At 43.6% G+C, this 15999-nt stretch overlaps 1 protein-coding gene across 10 annotated transcripts in view; it reads right to left on the reverse strand.

Annotated features, from left to right (window-relative positions):
* The window catches only part of FRMD4A (FERM domain containing 4A), a 383039-nt gene that overhangs the window by 68505 nt on the left and 298535 nt on the right, over positions 1-15999 (reverse strand). For all 10 annotated transcript variants that reach the window (XR_012837828.1, XM_075767470.1, XM_075767639.1 and 7 more), the window contains exons 5-7: positions 14461-14545; positions 10394-10450; positions 7879-7901 (exon numbers count right to left, since the gene is read on the reverse strand). Coding sequence is in view for 9 of the 10 variants with exons in the window: in XM_075767470.1 (XP_075623585.1) it covers positions 7879-7901; positions 10394-10450; positions 14461-14545 (165 nt within the window). In the remaining variant the exon portion in view is untranslated. The remainder of the gene's footprint in view (positions 1-7878; positions 7902-10393; positions 10451-14460; positions 14546-15999) is intronic.

The following is a 15999-nucleotide window of genomic DNA, read 5'->3' on the forward strand; positions in this document are numbered from 1 at the left end:
TGGCAGGCTGCTACAGCTCTACATCTGTTCCTCCTTAACAAAAAGCATGGGGGTTTCCTTTTTCTTCTCTCTTTATTTGTTTTATGGCAGCTCAGTTAACTTTTCCCTCCATTATCAAAATTGGAGAGAAGTTCTCCCAGATGGTTATGTTGAAGCACTTCCTACCAATGACTGAACACAAAAGCCACCATGTCACATTTCATTGGGGAGGGTCCCATGGACATGTTCATACTGAGAAAGTGATGCTTTCAGCTGCAATAAAGCACCTTTATTTGATACCTCACAACCTGCTGCAAAGCCTAATGATTTGCTTTCTTAGCATCACAGGTTGCTCTGAGCCTCTTGCCCCAGTGGCCTGGCCTTTGCACAACATCTTCACTGATAAAACTCCAGCTTGAATTTGTGTCCTGCTACACAAAACTCTCTGTGGGACCAGGCCCAACCACTTGGCTAATGTTCTCCTCCTTCCAGCCTCTAGTGGCTACAATGGCCAGCTGCAGCAGCATCACTGCACACGAGTGAGCAGGGAGAGCTCATGAAACGGGAGGCAGATTCTCACAGATGAAATGAAACCATGGGATTTTCTCCTACAAACCCCAAATGCCTCCCTTTCCACTTTTAAACACACAAGGAATTGTGTGCACATGTAAAAAAATCCCTCAAAGGCTTGGGAAGGAAGGCAGGGTTGCTATTACTTTTAAAATCCTAGAAATACACAGCCAAGAGGGCCAGACAGGACACTGAGGAGTGCCAAAGAATTAATGTTTATTGGCTTTCTTTGTAATAGCAGGTTTTTTCTGCCTTCTTGTACCCTGCCCTTTATCCTGCCAAAAAGTGTGGCTGTCCTGGAGCTGTGGAGAGAGATACGTATTCCAGAGCTCTGGATTTCCCAGCCCGCTGGCTTCTCTTGAAGGGCAGCAAGGCCATTAACTGGGCAGACAGGTAGTCTTGGCATCTCCAGCCATCCTAACGTCTACTAAAGGCCCAAGGAACCCTTGGATGTGCCAGGTCACCCTGAATTTTGTTCTTGTCTCTGGGACAGTCTGTATGGTGGCTTGTAGAGACATGATACTGCTTCAGTTGTTGTAAAAATCTTCCCACAGCATTTCTCCATTTGCACTTACCAGCAGCAGGCTCTGCCTGAGACCTTGGTGGGTTTGTCTTAATTGGAGTTTGCAGGTTAATTGCTAGGTTGAGCCATAGGGTAAACCACTAACATAAATCCTGGAGCAGGCATTTTGGGTATGTCTACAGGCATTTATGGTCATGGTAGTTCCCTGACAATTAAATAGTTTTAAAACAGGACCACAACTTCTAGTCAAGACAAATCTGGGACAGAGATGCCCAAGTCTCAAGTAGGTTCCAATTTTGCAGAGTGAAGATGTGTAGAACAGCACTTACAAGAAACGACTAAGGCAACTACTTCCATGCTAAGCACACAGAAAACCACTCAGTAGCACCTCATGTACCAAGTCAAATGACTCTTGACAAACAGTGTTTGAACACCCACTCCTGCCTAAATCTCATGGTCATTTCACCATCAGAGAGATCCTCCTTTGTAAGTACAAATGCTCCAAAACTATTCAGGTTTTTTCTTCCATGGCAGGTAAATATCTGCACAAGTCTGAACAAGAAGCTGTTCTGTTCCATGTTATCTGCTGATCTGGCCACTCTGCTCTGTGACTGACAGCTTAGAAAACAAGCTGTTGCTGTTTACGGAGTTTACTGGGTCTGCCCAAAGACATCTTCCCCACAGCATGTGCATACTCAGCTCTTTCTGAGTTTTTTGACATTTTGAAAGAAACTTGGAAAAAACTCATAGAAGCCAGCACAATTGGAGCACAAGCAGCAGTCACTGCCCTCAAGTGAAGATTTTTTGAGGCTGGCTGCTCGTAGAAGGAAGTTGAGAAATTTCCAAAACTTTTCTGGGAAAACACAGAGTAATTTACAAACAGGGACTTTCTGAGCCCAGAAGACTGACAAATAGGGCAAGATTAGTGGTGACTAACTATCTTTGAGAGTCTGGGAAAAAAACTGAATCAATAATGGCTCCTGTAAAAGAAAGGGCTAACACTACTCAGCTCTGTGTTTTCTGTCAGTAAGGAGTAAAGCTTGCTTGTACTGTGATAAAAAGTCTTTTAATAATCAGAGAAAAAGACATTCTTAGTGATGTTGTTGGATGAGATTAGTATTTCTGCTCAGTACCCAGAAAATACTGTAAAGGTAGTGCCTCACAAGTGCCGAATGTATTGCAGGTAATCACTTCCAGGAACAAAAAAGGTATTTCATTCTGTGGTCCATATATTCACTAAGTCTTCTGGCAAGACTTTTCTCAAGACAAATGAATTTAGACTCCCAAAAGGATGTCAAATCAAGAAAAAGGAAAAAAAAATAATGACTCAGGTTTCATTTGAACTGGTAGCCATGAGGTCACTTTCCTCTTGGCTCCTTTTAAAACACCAAACCCCTTAATTTTTAAAATGTTTCCAGCAGGATCACAAGTGGTTTTGTACTTACTGCTTTTCCCACTCTTTCTAGTGAAATATCTCAGTTGTGTTTATTTTATTACTGTATTTAGAAAGTGTTTGTTTAATCCGGTCACTTGTGCTGCATTTATTTTATATTTGAAAGTGTCCAACTTCCCAGGTTGTTATATATGGAAGGATGCTTTTGAAACAGATTTATTAATATACAGGAGAAAGGCTCCAAATACATTTTCTCTATGTCCTCCAGACCACCTAATATCTGCACTGAGGTGGAAATTATAATATTTAAAAGACTGAATAACAATATGAAAACTGAACTGGAAAAGCCATCTGCATGGGTTCCTGAAAGTTGGTTAGATATCCAGAAATAAGGTCGACTGACGGGAGAATGGACTTAAAAGACAGGAACTGAGTTCTGGTCTTAGTTCTGGTACTGCCTGTTTAATGAGTCTTGGCCAAATAAATTAGTCACCACATCTCAGTATTTCTGTCTACACATGGGGGTGAAAGGCCTACCTAGCCACTTCATAAGCATTTTGTGAAAAACAATTTTTTGCAAACTGGCTGCAATAATTTTGAGCAAGATTACATATGCAGTTATGTCTCAGGAAATCCATGAATTTTCCAGCATGCATAATAACAATGATCAGTAACAAAACGAAACTGCAGGTTAAAGTTATCATCTTTTCTCAGCATGGTAATTAATTCTGTTGAATGCAAGAGAAAATGCAGAGTCTGAGATTCTCGGATTAAACAGTACCATTTGAAATACAATGTTTAGGATCTTCTCCATAAGGTTGCAAGAATGCAGCCTGGGATTTGTAACCCTTTAATAAATTCAAATTGGTTAAATGTCACTTGGTTACACAGAAAGAAAAGTAAGCCTGAAACTATGTTAGATTACCATCTGCCCAAATGTCGAAATTATTGTGAAATTGTGCTTAACAGGAAACTGGCCGTTAGCTTTCTTCCCTTGTTATTCTTTCATATTTTGCTGGGAGATACTTGGAGTTCACTCGAAATGTCTCATATTGCTTGACTGGAAGAAATCTAGCAATGAGAGGCTTGTCTGAGGAACTAGCTGCAACAGTTCAGGATTTTGTTTTACTTAGGGTTTTTTCTTGCCCTTCCCCAAACTGGGGGACACATGATCAGTATATGTTATTTCCAGCTGCTTGGATATAAATGTTGTTTAAGGTTGAAGAGCTGGATTCTGAACATTTAAAACCGAAGTCAGTGTGAGTTTCCCAAAGATTTTGGTCAATGTTAGACTGGACTCTAAATCCAGTAGGATTAATTCAGAAGGAAAACCTCAACTATTTTAACAGTATGTCATGCTGTCCCCAAAATTAGCAATGGCACCCTGGTTCCTTCCTCTATGTAGGCCTAAAAAGGGTCACACCTGTAGGACTTGTGTTCATCTCAGGAATTGAAATTTGTCCTGCCCACACTCTGCCAACCAAGTGTGACCGAACTCTCTACTAGAAACAAGATTATAGCTTGAGTTAATAACCTTTACATCTGTCTGCAGGATACTAGTTTAGGACCTTTATACATGTGATTTTGTGCCTTTGAAGTCATAATTTTTGTAAATAATATGAAAAAAACATAGATCAAATCTTAAGTATCCTATTCAACCTGACAATCAGGCGAACAGGGATAACTCAATTGTCCTAAATTCAGTGGTACGTCCCAGCCTAAATGTAAACCTTCTTTTGTCTTGTCAGCTGAAGTATTTGGGGATTCTCTTAAATAACATGAAAACCACTCTCCTTTAATGCAGAGGACTAGGAACTTCTTAAGGAGAATAACTTTTTTATTTTAAACCTTGCTCTGCCTAAATGTGTATCAAGTAATAGATATGCCCTTTGTACAACTCCGTTGCAAAACACTGAATTGGACCAGGCCACTTACAACAAACACTGAGAATTATTTTTCTTAGCTGATCTAAACAGGTTCAGGAGCTCAGGTTTTCTAATAGGCTTGTTTTTGAAATGCAACACACATTAGAAAGGGAAAAGGGCTTAGTCAAATTGCTCGCTATGGGTGCCAAACTGATCTGTCAGGGCTATTGTGGTATCTTAGTTCAAGACAGATAAGGGCAACTCAGACTATGTGCTCTCCCAGCTTACCAAACGCTGGGCAGTCATTGCGATGCCTGAGTTAGGTGGTACTCCAAGGTGGCAAGAATCGGTGATAAGAGACTCAGGCATGATGATGCCCTACCAGAGGATGTAGAACATGTTTGAAATGGCACATAAGTCCCTTTTGGGGAAAGGAAAGAGGAGTACTATGAGCACAGTCATTATTCTGAGGCATGGAATGATTTCATCATAAGCAGCAGTGGGAGCTGCTGTCATTGTAGATGCAGCAGTTCACAGAGGTAGAAAATTCCCAGAGGTAGAAAACTGACTGCTAGAGTTTGTAAGATCAGTTCTGTTTTTTGAGCTCCCATGAGGCCCAAAAAGCAGACTTGCAACTGCCTCAAGGAGTCCTGAGCCAGCTCCTTGTGATCCACCACCTGGGTGCAGTGGGGTCTGGCCACCATGGACAAGTGCCAACCCACAGCTGAAATTGTGACAATTTGGCATTGGCTATCCCAGCACCTGGAGGGATCGGCTGTGACTCATAGGAAAGCTCCCATGGGGAACAGCAATTCTCCCATGGCTACAAATGAGCCAGTGTTTATGCACTTTTCTGGGTCAGGGCCAGAGAGAAACTTGTAGTCTCACAGGCTATAAATCTGATGGTGGCATTAGACAGGACAGGTGTGGGAAATCATCAGTCTGCGTTCCAAGCATGCAACCCTTAGAATTAAATTATTTCTTCAAAAACAAAGCAGGAGTTCAAGAGTTCAGCCTTCACACAATGTATGCTGCCATGCACAACATATTATCTTTAAATCTCAGCAGCAAGACATTCACAACTGCAGAGCTTCTCTGTTTCAAAGAGTAGCCACTTCTATTTAAACAGCATTTCAACATCATCTAACTTCAAACACTGAAGCTTACTTCAGCCCTTAGAGAAGTCAGAACATTTGTCTCCATCTGTAGTTCCCCTGGCTGGCCCCAGGCTTGATTTGCCTCCCAGATTTTACACTGCTGATACGAATAGCCACAAATCTCAACAGGCAAAATCTTGACCACAATGACCTCATGTTGACTTCAGTAGCACCTGGATCTCACCCAGCACAGAAACCCATGTGAATGCACATTAGAGGGGAGCTGCTGGACAGACATATCTGAAGACGCTAAGTCTTCTCCTACACCATAGAGGGTCAGGGTAGCATTCTTCTACCTTCCTCCAAGAACAGGCTTTAAACTTCCCTAATATGGCAGATTGCTTTGCCACCAAAGCCCATTTATAAATTAAGATCCCTGGCAGTGTCAGCAAGTTGTTATTATGACACCACTTCTCTGTCTGACTTGGATGTAAGGATTTAGGATTAGATTGGATATTAGGAAAAATTTCTTCACTGAAAGGGTTGTCAATCTTTGGAACAGGCTGCCCAGGGAAGTGATGGAGTCACCATCCCTGGAGGTGTTGAAAAGAAGTGTAGATGTGGTGCTTAGGGACGTGGTTTAGTGGTTGGGCTTGGCAGTGCTAGGTTAACGGTTGGACTTGATAATCTTAAAGGTCTTTTCTAACCAAAATGATTCTATGATTTCCCCTTCCACTTCAAATCATTGTGATCCACAGGTGGAAAGGACTAAGAGCTAACTGTTTTAATGGGGATGGTGATGACTGCCACATTGATGTGGAGGAAGAGGGTAACACCATGTGCTGAGGTATCTTCTGTGCTCTCAGAGGAGATTCTTCATTTCTCTGTGGCCTAGAGAAATGCACTGTGATAAACTCAACCATTCTTTTTACAGGGGACATCAAACAGCTTTCAGCAGATGGATGCTTTCCACCAGCTGTTTCCACTTCTGATCTGGAAACAGATACTTGAAGATAAAATGCTTTCAGTCCTATTACCCCGAGCCATCTGATTCCTTTCTATTCTGTGTTTCATAGTCTGAATGTACACTTTCTGGGTGTGTTTTCATCATGTCCAAGATATTCTGAGAAATATTAAATATTGTTCTTCATCGCAAAACCAGTTGAAGATGTGGTTTATCACAGGTTTGAATGGCAAAACTCTGCTTGGTCCAGCTCTGTTGGGCTAGGCACTTCGCACTACATTGAAAACTAGACTGAAAAAGAGCCACATGCACTCCAGTGCCCCCTAAATAAACACTGCTGATAGCTGAGTTATTCCAAATTGGGTAGAAATGAAATATGAAGCAAGACTGGGCTTGTGTTTCTGTGGTCAGATGCATGTCAGGATTTTGTAAGTTGATTAAGGTTTTGAGAAATGGTAAGGCAGAACTTAAACTTCCTTTTAGCAAGGGTTACCTTATGTCATCTCAGATTTCATGATGGGCAGGAAATATTTGCAGTGCATTGTTCCTTTTCACTGTTTTGTCTCTATATTAACTGGCTAGAAGTCCCAGTCCACCAGAAGGCAGAACCTGCCTGTTATTCACAGCCTTCTATGTGTGCACAGAGTATTATTACCATCTTCTCTTGGTCTATCTCAATACTGACAAAATTAAGACACCTCTTTAAGCTCATCTGGCAATTCAACCTCACTGCCCATTCACACCTTGTTTTCTTCTCTGAAACTAACTTCAGTGGATATCATGGTCCTCCAGCTGAACTCATGTTCGGGTCAGCAAAAGTAATATATGAAGTATGTTAAATTTTTAGCATAGACAGTTCTCCTGAGCTTCAGATGAAGATCTTTAATGTTTCTCACATAAGGCATCAAACAGCCATCTGACCTTTGGTTGCTACTAATGTGTAACTGACAGATACTGTCAACTTAAATGAAAATTCTTGGGCATTTCATTAACAGTTTCCTAAAACACCAAGCACAGTCACCTCTTTGAATTTCTTAGAGCAAGTCTGAAGATTTGGCTCAAGGGATAGCGGAAGTTCAACAAAATGAATTATCTAACTTGTGATTTTGAGAACTCTGTCCAAATTCAAGCTGAAATATCAATTAGTGATGGAATTTTAATGTTGCCTCTGGCTGGATCTGTGATATAACAGTGATTGTAGAGCCATTTCCTTAGTAATTTCCTTCCAAAGACTAGTCTATTTCCTGAACTTCATGGGCATATAAAGAGATTTGTCAACAACAAAGTCACAAACAATGCTGTTTGCAAAGCATGCTCTGGTCAAAGGCTGTGTTTTGTGAAGAAATGATTTCAGGAAGCACAATGTCTATATTAACAATGCATTCCTGTTGCTACACAGCTACAACTGAGTTGCATCACTCATACAGTGATTTTACCAGATTCATTCTCACAAGCGCACAATGACAAAAACTTTTAAGATCACCTACCTTGAAAAATCTCCCTTTGCCTCCTGTAAAGTGAAGGAGAAAATTTAAAAATATATCATTAGAAATAGAAAAAAAATATTAAAACGACTGTTCAAGATTTTTCCATTTGCAAAATTCATTTAGCAGCCATTTCCTGTTGTAATTGATTCCTCATGTATTTTTTGGAACCAGTATCTAATGTCAAGTGCCATGATACATGCAGTGAGCTGGGCAGATTAACAAACAAAAGGTTTGCCTAATACAGGGTTATAAGATTTCTTATTCTGCTAGTGGATACCGAAGAAGCTGCAGGAAATAATGCTAGTAAGTAATTTATGTGGGTGCTACATTACTAGAAGATCTCTGAAGTCTTAGTGACTTTGCAGCTTCTGAGACTGCAACTCCTCTGACTTTTTTTACAAGTATTCACATTGTTTTCTAGTAACTAGACTTTCAAAAACTAGCTCACTGTCAGCTTTCAAGGGGATGCAAGACATAGGTTTCTCTAATTCCTTGCTGGGTGTTTGGGGGAGCATTTAGCTCCCTTACATATACATGTAAATATTTCTATTTATTACCATCACAGCCTGATGTTAAAGGGCTGGGTAATGTTCCACTCCAGCAGTTAGATTAGTACCTGTGTCTAACTGCACATCTGGCAAACCCTCAAAATCTGGTGACCCCCCTCCTCAGTAGATGTAATACACATTTTACATTTTCCATAGGCAATATGCATTTCATATGATGCATGCTAAAGCACCTCGTTTGCCAGCAGCTACGCAGAAAACACAGTGCAATAAAGTAATTTGTGCAGTCAGGGAGTTTCCACTGCCAAGAGGACCGGGTTTTGCATTCAGGTCTTTTGTCTTTACATCTGTCCATCCACCCGCAAAACCTGTCAGCCCAAGTCCAGTGGTGCTTCAGTCCCGAGGCTGGGTAAAGTTCAGAGCTTTTGGTGGTACTTTAATTTGTTCTGTTAACAAAACAATGTGAAATAAGGCTACAGACTAAATCACTTGAGTTCTGACAGTCCTTTACTATCTTTCTATTTCCCTCTGATTGAACTGAAGGGCATACAAGCTGTCCTCTGGTAGCAGGAAGGAGTCGTCAACCATATCGTGATTATAGTTCAACACAGTCCAAAACCCAAGGTATATGGCCTGGCCTGCACAGGGATGAGCATATTGAACTTAAAAAAAATAAATTTGTAGGGTAGATTCTCCATACTTCAGTTCTTTGACCTAAATGCTGCAGTGAGTACAACAAAATGCAGTATGACCCCTCTTGTTTTGCTTGGATCCTGTCACAAACATGGGTTGTAGTAATTTCTCGTTACAGGACAGCAGAGGTGTGGCTTGTTTTGACTGTTTGCATTCAGTTACACATCATACTACTACAGGAATAAATGTAACATCCTGTGTTTGTCTGTGATGAGAAACAATCACAGCAACAAGGGTTACAGTGGCAGATCAGGATCTGGCTGTACAATTACTAAACGCTCAAGTTATTCATTAGGATGAGCAGACAATAGATTCATAACCCTACTGCTGCTTCTCACAATGAGCCTGTTGTTTGATGTGTATTCCCCCAACGACCAATATGCAAGTTCTGTAATGTGCTTTTAATTGAGTCCCCCATCCTGACTCTCTCGCTCCATTTTTGTTACATAAAATGATTTTAATGAAGATTCAAATCCCTACGCATTAATTGCTTCTTTAACATGGAAAGTGCTATAGAAGTGCAATGCATTGTTATTTATTAATGCAATCTGATGAGATGGCTCGTCTGCTCACATGGCTCCTCATGGGGAAAAAAAATTGAAACTATACTGTACAAAAGGGGAACAAGGATCATCTGACAATTATCTCTGATCTGCTCCCACAGCCATGCTCCTAAAAAGAGATCTTTCACAAAAAAACACCTCCGCTACCCTGAAAAGATTCCTCTTTGGGAACCAGAGATTTACCAAATGCTGCTGGTAATTTGCTCTCTGACCCCTTCCCTCTTCCTGAAGACCAGGACTTTCAAAGACAATTTTTTTTTTTTCTGGAGAAGTTTTTTGGAAAGTGTTTAAGCCCTTCTGCCCATCTTAGAGAATACAGACAGTTGCATAAATAGAAGCTTATGGAGATCATCAGAGGGCCAAGCTCCATTGGGAAAACACATGCAAACAAAGTCACTTGAGAAGAACCCACTGTACATGGATTTCACCTAGGAAATTGCATTCATCACTTACTTAGATTTTCTCTGGTTTTTACATCATACCCCAGGGTCTTGTATATTTGTGTTGGAGCAAACATAATATACATTTATGTATGCAAAATATTAGGCATTGGATTCTGCTCCATGCATGGAGAGGTCTGATTCAAGAGCCTTCTGTACCTATTTTGCATTGGTACAAATGATGAGAACTGTGTAAAGACATCTTTCTCCTGCATTTGGAGGAACCCCTGCAGAAAATACAGCCATTTTGGATTTGGCAAGTCAAGAGACTTAATGCAACACGAGGAAACACAAAGAGAAGGCAGGTGCTTACCTGCAAGATGTATGCAGCCAGTTCAAACACCACTTCACTGTCAACCTCAATAAGTTCCTTGAAAGGTGAAGAAAACCAGAAATAAAAAGAGACTTGAGTCAGTTTGAGCTCCTGCAAGAAGGACATGCACTTCCTCCTGCCTACTGCACGGTGAAGCATGCCATGCCAGTTTTCTCCCCTGGCTGGGCTTCAAAGCATTCCCTGTGCTCCTGGAGACCAAAGTGAGGGAGAAAGCCAAATATTCAGCGTAATGGCTTGGTAAATGAAGCGTAACTGGATGTGGCATGAAGGGATTCCTGGGGAGGAAGGAGGAGAAGGCAGGTGGAAGAAGGAGGATCAGGGTAATTTTTATTTTCTTGTGTGATTTAGTGAAAGGTAGTCTGGGAAATAAATTGTTTCTCTCCCAAATGTCACCCATGCTTCAAGGGAACACAGGCTTGTCCTTGGCTCACAGAAGCAAGGAAATGAGAAAATTTGTCTTCACTGAGTTTGCGTCAAAGCCCCCACAGAACTCCTCTGGCACTTGCCCAGGGTAAACTCACAGGAAAAAGAGCCATATTCTGTCTTACAGGATGGGAGCTCTGGTTTTGGTCCCTCTACCTCCATGAGCACTGGGGCTGGGGTTGCTTTGAGAATGAGCTGTGACAGCACTTCTTTTGGTAGATCTTCACTGCTCCATCCTATAGGATCCAGCCCCCGATGAAAGCAATCTTGGAGGGTCAGGTGAAATTGTGAGCATTTTGCTTGGACACCATGGTCCCATGAAGGACACTGCTGGTCCCATGAGATCCTCTCAGGACTCAATTCAGCAACTAGATCTCCTATGTTGTCTCAGACGTATGTGGCCACATACAATGGGGCACTTCAGCTCACTCCTGTGGTGGCTTTTCTGTTTATTTATTTAAGCTGCTGTTTTTAATATTTTACTTCATCTGGCAAGAAACAAGGGATCTAAATATAGATCACTGCTGTGATCCATGCTCCAGCCAAGTCATGGCCACACCTCATTTACAAGCCACAGTCGCTGCCTTGGCTTGTCTCTGGCAAAATCAAAACCAAAGGGAACAAAACAGAGGATAAGATCCAGGTGTCCTTGGCTTTCACCAGTGCCAGCTTTTTAAAATAAGCACTTCCTTTACCTCCTTCATAACAACTCCTTGGGGAGTGAAGACCAGCTCTGCTACGGGCAATGAACACACCTTCCCCCGTTCAGCTAAACTGCCTGATTCACGCAGGCACCTGCACTAATGATGTGTGTGTGCCAAGGGAAGCGGCTGGTGTGAGACGTCAATTCAGCTGCAGGCAGGGCTGGGCTGGGGCAGCCAGGCATATCCCTTAGCAAGGGGCGACGTGGAGCAGAACCAGAGCGCCTGGTCTTCCTCCCATCTTGAAGCACCAGGCATCACACAGACAAACCGGCCTCTGCAACCACATGTTGATGTTATGGCAAGTCTACACTAGTAGGTAAAGTGGGCCAGAGCCCGTTCTCTGCCCCTAAGGGTATGTGGCACAGTATAGCTCATGATTAAACACTTTTCCTCCCTCCACCAGTCCCAGATGGGGTTCCCTCAGCTGTATTGCCTCTTGGGAACAGGTGCTCATCCCTGAGCAGCACCCAAGCAATGCCTGGTACAGGGCTAGTTGGCACAGGCCAGAACGTGCTAGTAATTAAACTGACTGACTGAGGGACAGCGTCTGATGCAAAGCCCCGTCTCGTTTGATGGCTTGGCCTTTCTGGGCAACAGCGGCTTGCTGGTCCTGTGCGAGGGTTTGGGTGTGCGGGTCCATGAATGCTTCATTGTACAACAGGGTGGGCAAGGAGGAGCTGAGGAGTACAGCACCCAAACCCAATGCAGAGCCAGCTGCAACCCAGGGGACCAGCAGCCCCAAACTAAACAGGCCACAGTTTTCTTTCCCAACTTGAGCAGCCCTGTGCACAGGGACGTTTTAGGGTGTGTGTCTGGAGAATGACCAGGCAAGGTCTGAGGTGCTAGCATAGCGTTATGAACTACACTTACACACAGTACAGTCTTTCCAGGCTGCAGGGGAGCTTGGGGTAAAGCCATCCGTGGGAAGTGCAATGAGGAAACTTTGTGTGCAACAAGGAAGGTTTTAAGGTTTGGGAGCACGCAACAGCCCCTGCTAGCTGCAGGGACGACAAGTGCTGGCTGTGCTTAGATGCTGAATGCCCCCTTCTACACCTAGAGGAATCCTCCAGGCATGCCGGCTGGGTGCCCTGCATCTTAGCAGAGGCTTTGCACCCAACTTTCAAATTCAGCGCCTTTTGTAATAGCACAGCATGGCTTACTGTGGCTGGAAGTCAAACGGGGAAGGACCCGCATGGGAGACCAGGAATCCAGCAGGGCTATTTTTGGATGGAGATGACAGTCAGCTTGAATGTGCAAAGTAATGGTTTCAGGAGAGGTCAGACTAAAATAGATCAACCTAGATCTGTAGGCACTCTTTTTCTTTTTTTTTTTCCCTCTTCTTCTTATTAAGCTTTCTCCAAAAAAAGAACAACAGTGTAAGCTTTTCCTGGCAATACTCCAAAAAGGAACTTTTCCCCAGGAACCAAAATGTGATGCTCACTGAGCTTGTTGCTGGAGAGGGCTGACTAAGCACATCTAATTGCAGCCTTGCCAGAGAGCAAAGCTCTGCACAGCTCAGCTCAAGCAGTCCTGCCTCTTTCCTGGGCACTGGAAAAAAGGCATTTTCTGGCTTCTACTCTGCACTTCTGTAGGAGGTGCAAAGTTAGTCCCTGCATTTTAGGACATGCAGATGTCAGCAAGCGAGGCTCTAGATTTGGTCTAAGCTAGGTGGCTTAGCAGGTCACAAACCTGCTGAGGGTTGTGGGATGGCAGTACAATCACTCCCTGACTAAAGCTGTCTTTTCCTACCACTTCCTCCCTGGCAGATGGAGGTGAGTCACCAGAAACAGCCCCTGCCAGCACAGAGGGAGGTAGGAGGGATCCTCCCAGGGAATCCCAGCTGCTGAAAAACCTCTCCCAGTCCCACGCATCAAGCTGGCCTTCCAGCCCACCTGGCTGAGGCCAAGGGCAGCCAGCCTCCACCTCAGGGCTTTCTGAGCCTGCTTAATTTTCTGGACCCTGCCCTTTCACTTGTATGGTTGGCTCAGGGCATCGGAGGGATCATCCTCACAGCTCTGCCGTGGGCAGGTGGAGTGGAGGCTGTGCCTTCTCTCTGGCACACAGCGTGCCTTGCGCTGGGCAGCTCTGAGTTACCGTGCTGGTGACAGCAGGCTGGTGTTTTCAATTGCCTACCTGGCAGGGCTGCTTCTGGTACAAAAAACATTTTGCTGTGCATGTTCCTGTACAAGGTGGTTTTCAGTACACACCCACAAACACCCTTCCCCACCCGCTATACACCCACATGGTCACTCCCCTGGCCCACAAACTCTCAGTCACACTGTCACAAACATGTAGTCATGTACATCCCTGCCACTTTTACACACACATGCACAAACTCTCACAGTTACAGTCATGCATGCACTCACACGACCCTCACACCCTCAGCCCCCCATGCCTACCCACTCTTGCACACACACAACCTCACGCACTCTCACACTTCCCTTGCACACTCTCTCACACGTACAATCTCACAAACTCGCTCCCGCTCCCCCACCGCCTGGCCCAGAAGATGGCGCCCACGCCGCAGCCCGCGCGGCCATTGCTGCCCTCTTCGGGCCGGAACCGCTAACGACACCCTCTCAGCCCAGAGCGGGCCTCAACAGTGGCGGGGTTTTTTTAACACAAAACCAGACATTTCCTTCTAAATACAAGCCAGTTTATAATTTTAGCAGCTGCAGATTGTCTTCTGCCAACCACAAGAGTTACTTTCAGGGGTGTTTTACCTCAGAACCTCTTTCCGAAAGGGAAGCTTGCTGCCAAGTGCCGGGGTGGTTAGCCAGAGGTGAGAGGGAGGGTGGGAGGAAGAGGAGGTCATTTCTTGGAAGTTGGGGTGTGACTAAGGTAAATTTTGGGTAAGGGAATGCAGACCCAGGTGCCTCAGTCCACCCCAGTGCCACCTAGAGCTCCCTGAGTCCTTACCTTGTAGATGCAGGACTTGGCGTTCAAGAAAAACAGCTCAATGGTGGCATTGTCCTTCAGATAGGAGATGCTTTCAATGTAGAACCTGAAAGGGAATGCAAGAGAGGTGAGGCACGAGGGAAAACTAGGGCAAAACATGAAAATGCACTCATTACATGGAAAATGTGGTCAACGGAGTCATGATGAGTGTGCTAAAAATGATGTTTCTTTGCTTATGACAGACTGTGGTGATGAAAGAGGCTTGTGCATGATCAGTCATCACCACCTCAGCCATACCAAGGAACTGGATCATCAAGTGGATGATTTTTTTTTTCTAAATAATCCTTTGTTTTGTTTTTAAACTTCAAATAATCCTTTATTCTGTTTACTTCTAAACTCCCCTTCATTCTCCAACACATTTTGGCATTTCGTCTTCACTCCTTTACCTAACCTGCCCATTTCTGTGCTGTTGACTTGTGTCATGTAAAAGGTTCACTGACAGAAATCCACTTCTGGGTTCCTTCCCTGTCCACTTCAGCTCTGCATAAGGCAAATTTTATAAAGGCTTCTTTGCATATTTTAGCAGCTACGGTCTAGCATGTAGCAGCTATGGTTGCAGAGTAAGCAACCAGCAATAGTTAAGGACGTTGCACAATTTACCAGTATTTTGACTAGTGATGCTGGGGATGACTGGGAATGCCAATAATCTAATTTTTTTATTTTTTTTTTGAGCTGAGATGACTTCTCAGAACTCAGTAGAAAGCTGGCCAGCCCAAACCCTCAGCGTCAGAAAACCCCACTCTCTTGCATTGACTGATTATATCAAGTATTTGCAATTATGTTGAACGCCCATGATATGCATGAATCAATTCAGTACTCTGTGTCCTGCCTGCTTTCAAGGTTTTATCCTTGAGAGGATCATGAGGATCCATGAGAGTTTTGCCACTGGCTTGAATCAACTCCAGCCCTTAATTCTGCTTCGTGACCTTTTGGGGATAAAAGCTCAGGATACCATCAAAGTTAATGACTGATCGTTATATTAAGTATGTTGTATGTTCCTGTAGTAACACTACAGAGAAAACTTGGGTAGGTTCAGCGAATGATTAAGGTGAATTTTGCATTTATTTCATGTTTTAAGTAAGGAAAAAAAGAAAAGTCAGTCTGTCCACCCCTTTTATAGTGATCTTTAAGTTGCAGTACAGTGGCAGCAATGTTCCTTACATAAATTCCTGTACTATCGTGCCTTGTCAGAGGCAATTAGAATAGGGAAGGTGCCAGGGAAATGCTGTCTGCATCAGGAACTTAAAAAGATGAGATACCTTAGGAATCTGGGTTGAGATGTGGGGTCCAGTTACAGAGAAACCTTACTCCCTGACCCTGCTGTCGGGGAGCAGAGCTGAGAGACCTGCTGACACTCCTGGGGCTTCACACAAGCGTTGGAGGGATTGTCCATGTTGAGCTATTTGCAGAATCGAGGGCCTTAAATGTAACCTTCTTAGGGGTAAAGGTCAAAGCTTTGTAGTGCTCCTAAGTGTCTTCTGAAGACCCTTCAAAATAGTT

Source organism: Balearica regulorum, chromosome 1 (assembly GCF_011004875.1).
Source record: "Balearica regulorum gibbericeps isolate bBalReg1 chromosome 1, bBalReg1.pri, whole genome shotgun sequence".
Lineage (NCBI taxonomy): Eukaryota > Metazoa > Chordata > Aves > Gruiformes > Gruidae > Balearica > Balearica regulorum.